Source organism: Dipodomys spectabilis, unplaced genomic scaffold (assembly GCF_019054845.1).
Source record: "Dipodomys spectabilis isolate Male_0828 unplaced genomic scaffold, ASM1905484v1 ptg000157l, whole genome shotgun sequence".
NCBI classification, from domain to species: Eukaryota; Metazoa; Chordata; class Mammalia; order Rodentia; family Heteromyidae; genus Dipodomys; species Dipodomys spectabilis.
The window spans coordinates 7,729,421-7,744,786 of record NW_024870834.1 but is presented as its reverse complement, the minus strand read 5'-3'; the positions used below and the strand labels follow the sequence as shown (position 1 = coordinate 7,744,786).

The window sequence follows — 15,366 nt, the reverse complement described above, 5'->3', positions numbered from 1 at the left end:
TACATTGTATTTTGTAAAAGGACATGTAATAAATACCATATGATGGCATGGGGACATTTTTTTCATACATTTTTTTAAAGTATTAGTCACTTTGTGGTAGCTTTTCAGTTTCTTATTTTCTGATCCAAATCCTTATGATCCATAACTGTTACATAAGATAATGATGCTTGTTAGGCCTAAGGATTTTTTTTGTCTGACTGAATCCTATTTTTATCTTTTGTCTTTGTAGATATTTTATCTCCTCTATTTGGGACGCTTGTTTCTTCAGCTCAGGTGAGTGTAAAGTTTTGTTGTTGTTGATCTTGTTGTTGATGTTGTTCAGGTGGGCAATAATTAAATGACTTTATAACAGAACATACGTCAGTCCTGTGGAAGGTCCCTGTCCGGAGTCAGCCCCCAAGTACCCTCATTGTGGGATGTATAGGCACTGACACAGAATATGAATGACTGTGGGTCATATCTGCTTTTTTTTTTTTCCTAGTCCTAGGGCTTGAAGTCAGAACCTGGACACTGTCCCCGAACTTTTTTTTGTTCAACACTAGCATTCCACCCCTTGAGCCACAGCTCCATCTCCAGCATTTTGGCATTTAATTGGAGATGAGTCTCACAGGCTTTCCTGCCCAGGCTGGTTTCGAACTGTGATCCTCAGATCTCAGCCTCCTGAGTAGCTAGGATGACAAGTGTGAGCCACCAATGCCAGTTCACATTTGACTCTTGACCATGCCACAAGGAGTAGCCAGAAAGTTGTTTTGGATAATCCAACCTGAAATATGACTTTTTAGAACCCTGATGATTTCAAAGGATGATGCTGGCATCCCTGGGGAGAGCGTGGATGGTGAAGGGCAAGTTAATTTTGATTTGTTTTAGGAAAAAAACACAAGTATTCTTCACATCCCAGAGAGTAGTGAAAGGGCCCGAAGGGGACTTGGGCATGTCCACCTCCTCCCTGGCTAGGCTGGTCTGTTGGTGTTTAGGCACAGTAACAGCACAGATTCTTAAGAGATAGAAAAGATGCTTGTCATTTGAAGCAAGCTAGCCTGCTTGGTCCCTTCTTGCTTGGTTTGCCCTTGAGAATCCTAGTCTCCAGTGGGATGTGTGGTGAATTTGTGGGTACTCTGCTCTCTGAGCTAATTTGGGCTTCTGTGTTCAGAATTCTGTGGGTGTGAGAAGAGGCCACTAAGGTAAGACCAGTGTAGAACATGTGGTCAAGATGTGATTGTTAACTGGGCACCTATAACCCTAGCTACTCAGAAGGCTGGAGTCTGAAAATCATGGTTCAAAGCCAGCAAACAGAACAGCCTATGTGGGTCTTATCTCAAATTAGCCAGCAAAATCTGGAAAGTTAGAGCCATGACTGAAGTGGTGGCAAGCTAGCCATGAGCGAGAAAGCCAAGTGAGAGCAGAGGCCCTGAGTTCAAGTCCCAGGAATGGCACCAAAAAAAGAAAAAAAGTGTGAGTATTATTAGCCTAATGAGCACGCACACCCCGAGGCCTGTGAACCAAGCCCTCTGAGAAGTTCAGCTGAAAGGAAATTCCCTTTCGTACAAGTCCTGGGATCTTTATCTCTAGTATATATCTTTCTACAAGTACCTAGAGGAAAAAGGTCACATCTTTTTAAATACATCTCAGAGCTATGAGAATTTAACTTCAGGGTTACTTGAAATCATCTAAACCCTGTTGACAAGTACAAACCCTGCCCGAAACCTGTGGAGATAATTTCCTTAGAGCCTACTTCCTCGTGCAGTTGGCTCCATTTATGTGAGTGGCTTTAGCAGTATATTTCTTGAAGATAATTTCAGGGTCATTTATGGGTGTTGCAGCATAACTAGGTTTCTAAATAATACATGTAGTGCATTATTATTTTAGAGTGTCTTTCCATTTAAATAACAGTTTCTCCCATTCTGCCTGGTTGAATTACCTGTGACTCTCTTTCTCCTCTGTCTAGTTTAACTACTGCTTTGATGTGGACTGGCTCATAAGGCAGTATCCACCCGAGTTCAGGTGAGTCCCGCGGGTACTGGGACACCCTCATCGGTAGTACTTTCTAACACAAGACTGAAAGATTTCTCAGGCAAAAGCCACCCATCTCTTATGACACCATTGAAATCATACAGAGATTATTTGGGGGAAACCACAGTTTCCAATCATTAAGTCACAAGCATTCTTTTCTACAGATTGTAGCGTTTCCCTCTGTGTTCTATCTAGAAGTAGATAAGGACAAATTCCAATGCAAATAATGGGACTTTGTGTTCAATGGAAGCATGAAGGAAGCGATCATGTCCGAGTTGTGTCTGGACATACACATTCCATGCAGGGATCCAGCATACCAGTCTTTGCTTAGCACATCAGTACTGTGCATCTCTGAAGATCTCTTAGTTTCTTGGATGGTTCTTCCTTTGGGTCTAGAGTTGAGAAAGAAGGTCCTGACCTTCCTGTATCCATGCCATGGGGGTGATGGATTTTCTGTTCTGCCACCAGCAGCCATGCAGACCAGATAAGCATAGCTGTGCACATTGACAGGTGCTTATCTCTGACTCTCACACGTTTATGTATGTGGCAGAATCATAACAGCAAGGAGGGTAGAAGAATACATATACAAGGAAGACATGAAATCCTTTGTGCATGGTGAGATATTAAAATTTCTCAGGCAACTTGGGCACTCAAAGCCTCAGTTTAGCTGCATGTTAACAGAAAACCCAGAATACAATAGCTCAAGCAAAGCAGAAATTAGATTTTCTAGCCTGAGTCTGGAAACAATGTGTGTCTAGAGTAGGAGCACCATGATTCTTCTCCACGAGCTCTCCATCTACCTTTTCTGTCTTTGTCCCAGTGTCCTAGTGTGTGACTTAAATCTTAAGTTCCCTCATGGTCTAGGATGGCCGTCTTTGCTGCAGCTCTTGTCTGAGTTCCAGGTAACAGGAAGGAAGAGAAGAAAGAAAGGGCTGATGTCTCATCCATACCCCTGCAAGCCGCTGGCCTGGCAGGTCCCACACAACACCTGCTTCTGTTCACTGAGCGCAGCTCTGCCTCACAAACTAACCAGCTCTAAGGGACACCGGAAGTAAGATCCTCTAGCTGAGCACACTTTGTCTTCCATAAAATCCAGCTTTGCTAGAAAAGGAGAGAGTAGCTGTCCAGAGGCACCATGACCACTGCCACCAGCTCCTGCAGCATGCCCCTGTGTTGCACTGACCCTTTCTCTCTTCTTTTTGCTTCTCAAAGACCCTGAAGGCCAGTCCTCCCCATCCCCACCTCTGTACAGTATTGGCAATGTGTAGACTGTACTTCCTTTACTCACTCCTCTAGATAATTCCAGTGAAAGACTGGTTAAGAATCCTAAACTAAGCGTGGTTCTTCATCTCCCAATACAACTGCATTTGGAGATCAGCTTTACAGAGAGGATCAAGTCAAGTCTCACTGAGGTCATTGGGGTTGGGGAAGAGTAGAATCCATAAGCCTGTTGTCCTCATTAGAAAAGGAAACGTGCCTCGTGCCTGTAATCCTATCTACTCAGGAGGCTGAGGAATCATGGTTCGAAGGCAGCCCAGGCAGGAAAGTCTGTGAGACTCTTATCTCCAATGAACCACTAAAAAGCTGGAAGTGGAGCTGTGGATGAAATAGGAGAGCACCAGCCTTGAGCAAAAGGAGCCCAGGGACAAGTGTGTAGGCCCAGAGTTCAAGCCCCAGGACTGGCCAAAAAAAAAAAGGAAATGTAGATAAACAGATGAAAGACATCAGGAACACAGGAGACTGCCAGAGGCGGGCTTTCCCACACAGCTTCAGGAGAATGATCTCAGAGTTCTTGCTTCTGAAACTGGGTAGTTTGAGCTACCCAGTATTGTTAACATTTTGTTAGAGCAGCACTTCCAACCTTACACAATATCTACCACCCTGTCCACAGCCACAGTCCCTTAGTTCACATCTAGAATGTGTGCATAGAAAATTAATCATCTTTTATCTTTTTCAAAATGTCCTTATGACCTGATGACATTCCTTGTATCCAGGTGTTAGACGTGTACGTATTTCTGAAGTTTTTTCCTCCATACAGTTTTTCCAGTTGTAACTTATTTTTTCCAAGTAGGAAAAAGGTTAGAATATAAGCCGCCTTGTTGAGCTTTGCCTGCCCGGTTAGAGTAAAGCTGAGGTGGGTGTGAGACAGTTGGGCATTAGCACTGAAGGGGCATGAGCGGTGGTGTGGTTTTCCAGCTGAATGTCATCCTTTCGTGTGACATGTGGCAGAATCATGAGGAAGCGGCTGCAGGTATGAAATCGCTCGATTGCTTGCCGGAGAAAAATTCCATTTTTCTTGTGCTGGAAGCCCTAGTAGCAGCATACTGATTTCTAAGGATCATCTTGCTTTGAGTTAACTGGAGATGATAAAGGATTCCCGCAGAAGCCATTTAAGTTTGTTTCCAAAGACTCTTTTCATGGAGTCTTCAGAATTCAAACAATGGCAATATGTTTTGGGCTCTGGTCCCCTGAAACCCAGCTATGTCTTTACAAATCTCTTTCAGTCTGTGGGCTTGAGACAGGTTCCCTTTTTTGTTATTTATTTATTTATTTGTTTATTTAGAGACACTGTCTTACATGTAGCCTAGGCTAGCTTGGAACTTGCTGTGTTCCCTAGTCTAGCTATGAACTACTATCCTCCTGCTCTACTTCCCAAAGTCTGGGATTACAGGCATGCACCACTGTGCCTGGTTTGGGGCCTACCTACTTTTGCATCCTGGTTAATGCACAGTATACATAGCATATAATATGGCTTTGGGGCATATAGGTGCAGTGTGATATGTATCTGTTGCTTAATCCAAAAAATAAGGAAAAAGAAACATCAGACTATACAATAATAGTTGTCTTTTAGGATGATTGTGGTTCAAGGCCAGCCTGGGCAAAAAGTTCATAAGACACCCCCCTCTTCTCCCCCCCTTTCCCCCCCCATCTCAACCAATAAAAAGTTGAGAGTAGTGGTATGTGCGTGTCATCTCAGCTACCAATTAGTGTAAATTAGGGGTATCACAATACAGGGTGATTGAGGCAAAAAGCAAGACCCTGTTTGGAAAAATACTGAAGGCTCAAGCAGTAAAGTGCCTGATTAGTAAGTTCTAGGCCCAATTGAATCTTAACTATATAAACAAATAGTTATCTATGTGCTCATTTAGACCAAAGAAAGGAAATAACCAAGGACTTTGCTGCATTGCCACCCCTCCCCCACTGTAGCCCAGCAGGCTTCAGGCTCAGGCTGTGGCCCATCACCAGCTAAGCTCTGCTCACTCTCATCTCCTTGCAGGAAGAAACCAATCCTGCTTGTGCATGGCGATAAACGCGAGGCTAAGGCTCACTTGCATGCCCAGGCAAAGCCTTATGGAAACGTTTCCCTCTGTCAGGTAAGCGGTCTGCGGGCCATTTAACGTGGGTTGGAAGGAGTTCTAGTCCATCCTGCCTCCTAGGGCAGAAATCCTCCAGCACCACCGTCCATTGGTGGGAACCCCCCTCCCCCCATGGCTAGAAAGACTTCCCTTCAGTTCACCTGAGGTCTTCCTCCTTGCCCCTTCCACACAATGGTCCCAGTTTTCCTGCTCTGGAAGCACGCAGAACAGATGTCTTCCCTACACATGCAGTGATGCCTTGGTTCGGTCATCTACCTGCTTCCTTTCGTTCTTTCAGGTTCAGGCATTTACTTCCCTCTGTGCTGCTGGGGGGGGAGGGGGCTCTGTCTTTAGTTGTACAAAGGGATTACCATTTAACATGTCAGTTTATGAGTACAATGCATCTTGGACTATGTCACCCTTTCTGTCATTCTCCCCCATCTCTTCCAACACCACCCAATCCCCTAAAAGGGCCTAGTTCCATTTTCATATATATGATATTGAGACTTTATTCCCCACGCCCCACCTTCCTTTTTGATTTCCCCCACCTACACACGCCAAGTAGCAGCTTCTTGGTATTTATTTTGATAGACTGTGAGCTAATTATTCTAAGGAGTTAAACCATGGTTTGAATTCTCCCTCTGCATATACTATACTTCGGTTAATACATTTGTGTACATGACATGCAATTTCTGCTCTTGGAGATACCACATCCAGATTCCTTCTCTGGGTCTTTTCCCCCTCTCCCACAAAATATGAACATTACAACTCACATTTCACATTTTATCATTCTTCTCACTATAAATGATCCCTGTGCAAGAGTTCAATCTAATCAGGTTTTAGCAGTACACATCACAACGTTTTTAATCCACCATGCTTTATATAGTTGTGTTTTCAAAACCTATGTAGGCTAGGGCTGTAGCTCAGTGTTAGAACACTTGCCTAATACACACAAGACACTGAGCCTGATCAGCACACACCTCCTTCCTCCCAGTATGTTTGTGGTTCATCTTAGACACACAGCTGGGAGTTGCCTGAAGTTCCATTGTTTTGCTTCTTTGCTCAGCAGCAGAAGGAGTTAGGTAGAGAGCTCCAGACTAAAACATTGTCACAGGAGTCCTAAATGCCAGTAATTATAAGAAATGGCAACCGTGTCTTCTAAATAGTAACTACCCACACTGGAAAGTTTAGGAAAGCCCTACAGCTGGTCACATGCTCCTTGCTGGCCACTAGAGGGCATAGGAGACACTTCCAAACCTGTAAAGAGCTGCGCCAAGCACCCAGCTTTACTGAAGATACAGAGGGCGTGTGGCCCCATCCTGAACTTTTAAAATGCCTTTAACTATTGTGTGTAAGATGAATTTTTAAAATTTTCATCACACCGTGTCGTCATTGAAGCCAAGGGACATTTGTCACAGAATGAATAGATGCTGACATTTTTCTTGTTTTGCAAATACAGGGCCTGTGCTGGAGAGCGAGGCCTTGTGGTGGTCCGGGATCATTGTACTGCCTGGATTCTGCCCAGCTCTCAGCCTGTGTGTCCCAATCTAGTCAGGCTGCTAGAACAAAAATAATAATCCCTAGATGGCCTTTTGTTGTTTGTTTGGACTAGCCAGCTTAAACTTCTATTAAACATTTATTTCTTCCTCATGTGAAAACTAGGGAATCTCAGATCAAGGGATAAGTTGCTTCGGTCCCTGGGGAGACCCTTGTCCTGGCTCCTCTCGGGAGGAGCACCTCCTCATGGGGAGAGAGTCCATCTTCTGTGGGCGCTCACTGTATTGGATCACCTCCTCTCCACCTACCACTTCATTTAACCTTAGTTATCGCCGTGAAGTCCCACTCTGCAGTTCAGTCTCATTGGGGGTTCAAAATGTGAATTAGACAGGGTCACCGATGTTCGGCTCAGATTGTCATTCTACTTTGACATGTAGTCCTGATTTGTTCATGTCTGAAACAGATTTCTGATTTCTGATTTCTGCCCCAGAAGGCACCCCTTATGTATATTAAGTTAGCATCATCCCTGTTTTGTGCTTTGAGCTGCCCATGAGCTCACCATTTGTAGTCAAACTCAAGCACTTGTCTTACCATGCTCTTTCCCAGCGTGGCATATCCTTTTAACCAAGGTCTTGCTGAGCTGCATGTTAGATATAATGTGTTCTTTTTCTACCTACCCTCCATTTGCAATGCAAATGCAAAAAAAATGTACGAAATATCTTTTTATCTCCAGCACTTACTATCTTTTCAGTGCAAGAATGTTTCTGTTTTGACATCACAGTATGCCTTCATGTTGTGCCATGTTCATTGTTTCTTTAATATGCTCTAAAAACAATCAGTTTCTTATAATAAACAAAATATCTAATTTTAAAACTTAGTTTTACAAGCTGGGCACCAGTGATCCTAGCTACTCAGAAGGCTGAAATCTGAGGATCATGGTTCAAAGCCAGCCCGGGCAGGAAAGTCCATGAGACTCTTATCTCCAAGAAACAACCAAAAACTGGAAGTGGTGCTGTGGCTCAAGTGGTAGAGTGCTAGCCTTGAGCTGAGGGACAGAGCCCAGGCCCAGAGTTCAAGCCCCATGACCGACCAAAAAAAAACCCTAAAACTTTAGTTAAAATCAATTTTGGTTTTTTACACCTAAAGAAAATAGGCTTCTTACTCCTAATTACCATAATTAAAAATACACTGTGTATTGAATTATGCTGAAAAAACTCTGTGTGTGCGTGTGTGTATGTACTTGTTTGTGTTTAAATGAACCTCACCCAGTACCATAAAAGCTCTTTATTCAAGTTATTGTCCACTAGAGGGCAGCAAACATGGTTCTTTAAAAACTGCCTTGCTCTTTTTCTAGTTTAATTTCAAATAGACAGGAATCTTAATTGAGACTTTAAATAAAATGACTTCTTTTTTATCCTAGGCAAAACTGGATATAGCATTTGGAACCCATCACACGTAAGTACCTCTTCTGAAATAGGTGAGGATATGTTTATTAGCAGTGCCCTAATAATAATGATTGATGCATGACTTCTGCAGGAGAAGAAAAACAACCACTAGTAGCGGAAGGAGTGGGTCGTTTAGCAATAGAACTAAATGTAATACTGAGATTCTTTAGTCCAGCTAGAAGTACGAACCTGTGACTGAAATTCCACCTTCTGGTCAAGGCTCTGGGTACTGGGTTTGGAAGTTCTAAGCCACAGTGGTGTGGACCTTGTGGTCGTAGGTGATTGGAAATGTGGAAGCCACATGTCTGTGGGTCTCCCCAGCTTGTGAGCAGTTGTGATTTGAGTCAGCATGAGATGTATTGAGCAGCATACTTGTGGTCAGCCTCACACCATGATACAAAGAAGCCTGGTCTTGCTAAAAGTTGTTAGCTTGAGTTGCCTGCCCCAGCCAAGACGGACTTTTTGGTGATTATCTGAGATGTAAGTACAGACAGGAAAGCCCTTTCTGTTACTTGCTGCTGGACACATTGCACCTAATTTAAGTCACAGTTCTCTGGGAAGCCTCATCTCCTTTCTCAACCAATAGTGGAGCTGGGAAGCTGGCTGCCCTGGGAGAACAAAGCAATCTCCTGGGAAGCCATGTTTAGCTTGAGTCTGCCTGGGATTACTGTTGCTCGGGTGGCCTGAAATGGTGATATTATACTGCATGTGCTTCAAATGGGCTGTTTTGACAATGCCTCTTGAAAAGGAGCTAGCACGGAAGCAGTTCAGGCCTTCCACAAGAGGGCATGTGTCACCCAGATGCCATCTCGTTATAGGTGTTGTCAGTGGATGGGGCAGGATCTACAGACCATCCCCGATGGTAGCTCTCATCCAGCAAAGATAGAACTTGAGAACTGAGCGTGAGTCCACGTACCAAACTCACTCACAAAATACTCCTTTCGTACCACTGAGCTTACAAGGTACCAGTGTTGCCAGAGAATATCAAATGCTTCCAGTAGAGATGGCTTAGCAGTACACATAAGACAAAATGGCAAGTCCTTGGCTCCCCCACTTAGCTGGAGCCCCAGCAAAGAGACACGGCTGCCTCTAGAAGACAAGCAGCCTATCACTTATTTGGAGTGACTTGCTACACCACTAGCACTGGAACCTGCGATGGCCACGCGCTCTGCCTTATGTAATGAGCATGACCAGTAAATAGTCTCCCTGCGCTTTGGTGCTCTCTGTTGTCAAGGACAGTGTCACTTACGCTGTCATCCCAGAGGGGACTGAGCATGGTGGGCCTGCTCAGGACCTGGGCCAGCAATGCTTCACTGGCAAGGAGGGGGAGAGTGTATTTCTAGTTTAATTGTGGCAAAAACCAGGGACTGACACCTGTAACCCTAGCTACTCAGGAGGCTGAGATCTGAGGATTGTGATTCCAAGCCAGCCTAGGAAGAAAGTCTGTGAGAGTTTTTTTCTCCATTTAGCCACCAAAAAGCCAGAAGTGGAGCTGTGGCTCAAGTGGTAGAATGCTACCTTAGAGCAGAAATGCTCAGGGGTAGTGCCCAGGCCCTGAGTTCAATCCCCAGGACTCACCTCTTTCTCTCGCTCACTTGTGCTCTCTCAGTCGTGGGGCTTGAACTCTGGGCCTGGGCGCTGTCCCTCAGCTCTTCAGCTCAAGGCGAGCCCTCTACCAATTGAGCCACAGTGCCACTTCCAGTTTTCTGGTGGTTTATTGGAGATAAGAGTCTCACGGACATTCCTACCCGTGCTGGCTTTGAACTGTGATTCTCACATCTCAGCCTCCTAAGTAGCTAGGATTACAGGTGTGAGCCACCATCAGCTGGCCCTATTAGGTTATTGAGTCATGGCTGTTGACATATAGCTGTCCCCCTCTGAGTGAGAGAAGCAAAGCACACATGAGTTAGAACAGGAGAAAGTCCTATCAGCTGCTAGGGAGAGGGCACAGCAGCCTCCCCAGGCGGGCAGGATGGAGGTCTGTAACAACAGTGACCATGGGGACATCTCTGAGATGACACACAACCTAAGCAAGCATGTATTGCCTAGGTTCTGTGTCCAGAGGACATGGAAATAGCTAAGATTCAGCCCCTGAAGCTTACAGTGTCCTGAGGCACCAGACCCGCCCCTGTCCGGTGTCTGTGGGATGCTGTGCAGTCCCTGGACTATCTGATGATGTTTTAGGATGATAAACTCTTCCCCTCAGAGCTGGGAGCACAGTTAGTTCTGATGACCTGCAGGGTAGGTAAGGGAGGAAGAGAAAGCAAAGCAGTTGGAGGGCCAGTGTGTCCATCTAAGCCAGAGCCAATCAAAGAGTAGAATCGGTAGGGCATCCATCCTTTTTCTCTCTCACCTCACTTGCTGATCCTCCTACCCCCATGTAGTCCTCTCTTCCCACTCCTTCCCTAATAACATGAATGTCACCAGTATCAGCCATTCACAGTGAGGGGACCAACTACCTGTCATCTAGCATGTGTGATTCTCGTCAGCTCTGCCATGGGTGACCTGCATAGTCGCTACTCCTCCCAACCACAATCCTACAGCTGGACAATGAAGATAGCTGTTCCTCTATGCATCGCCCTTGGGGCTCAGCGTGGTGACACACACTTAGAGCAATTAGAATAGTGCCTGGCACACGTTCACTGCATCCACCCTCTTCATGCCTGATTTCCCATTTGGGAAGTGACCCTTTGGCCACCGCACCACTTAGAGACAACGCTGCATGTCTTCCCTCCTTTGGGGAGCGCCCGTTGCTCACCCTTTTCTGTTTTTAACTGTGACCTTATTAGCACACCGAGTCATCTATGAGAAGATTAATATGGTTCCCCTTAAATTAATTCATAATTCTATTTGATGGGATTCACTGACATCAGCGCGTGATTTTCCTCGTAATTGATGCCTTGATTAATGGAAATATTTGTAAAGCTTCTATCATGAATCCCCAACTGGCTCATCCTTAATTATAATCAGCTGCTAACATGGCAACTCTGTGTGCCAATTTGCCCAGATTTCAGGGAGCAAGTCGCGTAGCTGGAAAGAAAATGGCTCGACAGCTGTCAATTCTCCAGCCTTGCATGAAGCTGTTTGCCAGCTTGCGTTAATTTCGCATTTTGGCAAGAGCTGTGCCCATGAGCATGTTTGCTTGGGAAGAAGCGATGGGTCATTGTTTTTGCCCCTGCAGACTCAGTTACATTTGTAAGAATTTAGTAGCATTTTAACCTCCGAGGAAATGATAAAATCAGCCAAGCCAGAGTTACAACCTTGAAAAGTGACACTGTATTTAGGGAGAGAAAACTTAAATTCCTGAAATAATTACAAGACAACTGGAGGAAACTAGATGCCAAAATAAAGCAGAGAACCAAAGGAATCATGGGAGTGAATGGCATTCATGCATTTCACATTTAATGAGAGCACCCATATAATCCCAACTAACCAGGAAGTGGCAGGATAGTGGTTAGAGGCCAGCCCAGGCAAAATGTTCCCAAGACTGTCTCATCCAGCAAGTTGGGCATGGTGGTACATACTAGTGATTCCAGCTAAACATCACAGGAGGACCACAGGCTGCGATCCAGGCAAAAATGCAAGACGGAAAAATAACTAAAGCAAAAAGAGCTGGGGGTATAGTTTAAAGTAGTAGAGCGCTTGCCTTCTAATACAAGACCCAGAGTTCAGACCCCAATACCTCTGAAAAGCAAACAAAAGAAACATGTAATGCAATATATTTTTATTTCATTTACAACAGTTCCAAGCTGGGATTTATTCTCCCAAGTTCCAAGTGAAAAGCTGAGACTCTTGAACACAGACTGGCAGAAGGATGGATTCAAGCTCAGAACTCCCAAACTCCAAATGGATACATCTTCTTAGATACATCCTCTCTCTCCTCTTTTTCACACAAAATGAAATAGGAGAAATGTGTTTGGTGCTGAGCAGCCTGGAGAAAGCGAGCTTACCCAGGCCTGATTGAGTTAACAGGGAAGCAAAAGATCATGTTAGCTTCAAGTCCAAATACAGACTGGTGAAAAGTGTGACATCTTTGGAATGCAAAAAGTCCATGGAATAGGGCTGGAGTATCTCACAAGGCAACTTGAATTGCAACCCACAGTCAGAAATGCATTGTATTTGTCAGTGTCATGTACATGGTTTGCCTGTGTGCTGAAACCAGGCTTCCTGAGCATATACTCTTAAATGAATGAGTCCAGTGTAATCAGGCTTGTCCTAGCCATGCCACGAAGAGGTTGTACCCATACTTTGAAAACACCCTATAAGATGTTCCTATTGCCCTTGGGTGATGTCCAACAGACCTTAAGGGGCCAGCCTTGGGCTGGGGATGTAGCTCAGTGGTAGAACACTTGCCCCTTACAAAGCAACAACAACAACAGTAATAAAAATAATGGGCCAGGCCTGAGGACAAAGCTTTGCTAGAACCAGCTACATGGAGTGAAAATTTACCACCAAATATTCAAGCATTTTCTGAAGGTGGTTTTCCATCTGTCACTGAAACAGACTTCCATAATAGTAATGTTTAGAAGGGCAGGATTGTAAACTTTAATAAAACTTTGGGTAATATATAAGGGCTCAAGAATTCCTCTAGCTATTACATCTGCATCAGAAAGGTACTGCATACTCTGAAAATCCTGTTCCTGCCTTCTGCTCCCTTTCTGTCTTTGAAGGAAAATGATGCTCTTGCTGTATGAAGAAGGCCTCCGCGTCGTCATCCACACCTCCAACCTCATCCGAGAGGACTGGCATCAGAAAACCCAAGGGTTTGTAGCACCTGCGCACTTCATGGTTGTCACTGCCTGTGCCAGGAAGGACCAAAAGCTAGAGCATTCACTTTGTTCCTCTTTTTCTGTTGTTTAATTGCACAAACAATGTCTAGATGGCCTTGAAAAGAACCACATGCAGAAAGAGTTAGGCTTTTTTGGTGTTTGTGGGTTTTTGGGTATTTGTTGGTGGTTGCTGGGGACTGAACCCAGGGCCTCACATATGCTAGTGCTATACCCTGAGCCACACTCACAGCCCCCACAGTATGCTTTACTACTCCCCCAGCCCTGTTCCACTCTCTTGAGGCATAAGCATTGGTATATAACCATTCATCCACATCTGCCATTATTATACTCATAAACATAAGTAGCTGTATGTATGGCAGTTTTTTTTTCCCCTAGTTTCTACAGAAATTGAGGTCGTGCTCATATACTCTCCAGCCAAGTAGACTGAGCAGCATGTGCAAAGAACCTGAGCCAAGAAAGAGGCTGCAAAATGAAAGACTTGAACCCTGAACTAATTCCTTTTCTCAGCAGAACTTACCGCATAGCATTCTTGGCTTCCATTCACCCTTGTCTTTCCAAAACAGGTATCAAAGGAAAAACTCAAGGTGTTACTATTTTTTAGTGTGAATCTCCACAAGAAGAGCTGAATTTGAGAGGGTTAGGATTTGGTTTTGGTTTATTCCAGTACTAGGTCTTGAATTCAAGGCCACTTTTTTTCCTCTCAAAGTTGGTGTTCTTCCACTTTATCCATAGCTCCACTTCTGACTTTTTTCTGGTTAGTTGAAGATACGAGTCTCAGGGATTTGTCTGCCCAGGCTGGCATCATACCTCAACCCTCAGATCGCAGCCTCTGAGTAGATAGAATTACAGGTGTGAGCCACCTGCACCCCACTTGATTTTATATTCACTGTTATTGTATATACTTTTTTTTTTTTTTTGTCGGTCGTGGGGCTTGAACTCTGGGCCTGGGCGCTGTCCCTCAGCTCTTCAGCTCAAGGCGAGCACTCTACCACTTGAGCTACAGCGCCACTTCCGGTTTTCTGGTGGTTTATTGGAGATAGGAGTCTCACGGTCTCTCCTGCCCAGGCTGGCTTTAAACCGCGATCCTCAGATCTCAGCCTCCTGAGTAGCTAGGATTACAGGCCTGAGCCACCAGCGCCCGGCTGTATATACTTTTTTTTTACTTCTTAAATTTATTATCATTAAGTAGTTGTACAGATCTAGTTTTTGAAACCTCTTTAAAAAGAGGGGTTTTTATTAAAGAGGGATTTTAGAGCTACCTATAAATGAAATTCAGCTCTTTCCTCCCTTAAAAGCTGTGAACAGCTTTCTTTGTCCTTTGTTTCACAGCCATTCCACACATCTCTGCCTGCCCTAGCAAAGCGCTGTTTGGCGGTGCTCTGTGTTGGAAGAAATGCAGACATTTGTGTAGCCCCTGCTCACACGGCCAAAGGACATGACTGGGCCAGAACTAATCCAGAGCATCCTTCTTCACACTGAGTTCTCCCGAGGGCCAGTGACACCTGGGGTTGAGTTGAAATCAGAGGCCTTCCAGCCGTGGGGCATGGGCCTGCTCCACCTATGAGCCATGTACCACTCATGTGCTCTATACTCAAGTGTTCCTCTTAGATGTGCCTCTCCACGTCAGTGTCATCCCAACTGATTTAGGGTTGAGATGTCTGCACCCCATCTCTAAAAGCCTCAGCCATGGGGATTGGGGTCCACTGAGTTCACACCCAGTCATCTATGCCTCTGCCATCCCCCAGGGCTTTGGGCTGCCAGCTTGGAGTTGGGCAACTCCTCCATAGTCCCATCAGAATAGGAAAATAGGGAAACTGTCTTTAAGTGCTTACGAATTTGAGGTTGATCCTAACATATTAAGTGTGATATATCCTCATTATAAAAGCCAGGGAGTAAATGATATGAAAATATACCAAACCACTGTAACATTCATTATGAAAATGGATTTATTCATTGAAAATATATTTGTACATGTACTTTCCTTAGCTGGGAGCATTTTTTATTTCTTATTTCCCATTTGGCTAAAGAGCTGCACTGATGTGGACATGATGCAGGAGTCTTGGCCAGGCATTCAGAAATGAACGTGACTTGGATAGGAAGCCAGCAGAGTGTTGTTCCCCGGCAGGATTTCTATGTCCTAAGAACCACGGGAAGACTCTCGGCCAGGAGTCCCTTCCTCAGAGCCAGCGTGTAATCCATTCAAAGGGAGTTTAATGATCACTGGTGTTCCCAGCCATTAAAGATTAGGTTTTCTTTTTGTTTTTCCAT

The 15,366-nt window shown here is 44.7% G+C and overlaps 1 protein-coding gene across 2 annotated transcripts in view; it reads left to right on the top strand.

Annotated features, from left to right (window-relative positions):
• The window catches only part of Tdp1 (tyrosyl-DNA phosphodiesterase 1), a 67,350-nt gene that overhangs the window by 6,133 nt on the left and 45,851 nt on the right, over positions 1 to 15,366 (top strand). For both annotated transcript variants that reach the window (XM_042692863.1, XM_042692862.1), the window contains 5 exons: positions 230 to 273; positions 1,946 to 2,001; positions 5,288 to 5,384; positions 8,284 to 8,318; positions 12,979 to 13,071. In XM_042692863.1, coding sequence (XP_042548797.1) covers positions 230 to 273; positions 1,946 to 2,001; positions 5,288 to 5,384; positions 8,284 to 8,318; positions 12,979 to 13,071 — 325 coding nt within the window. The remainder of the gene's footprint in view (positions 1 to 229; positions 274 to 1,945; positions 2,002 to 5,287; positions 5,385 to 8,283; positions 8,319 to 12,978; positions 13,072 to 15,366) is intronic.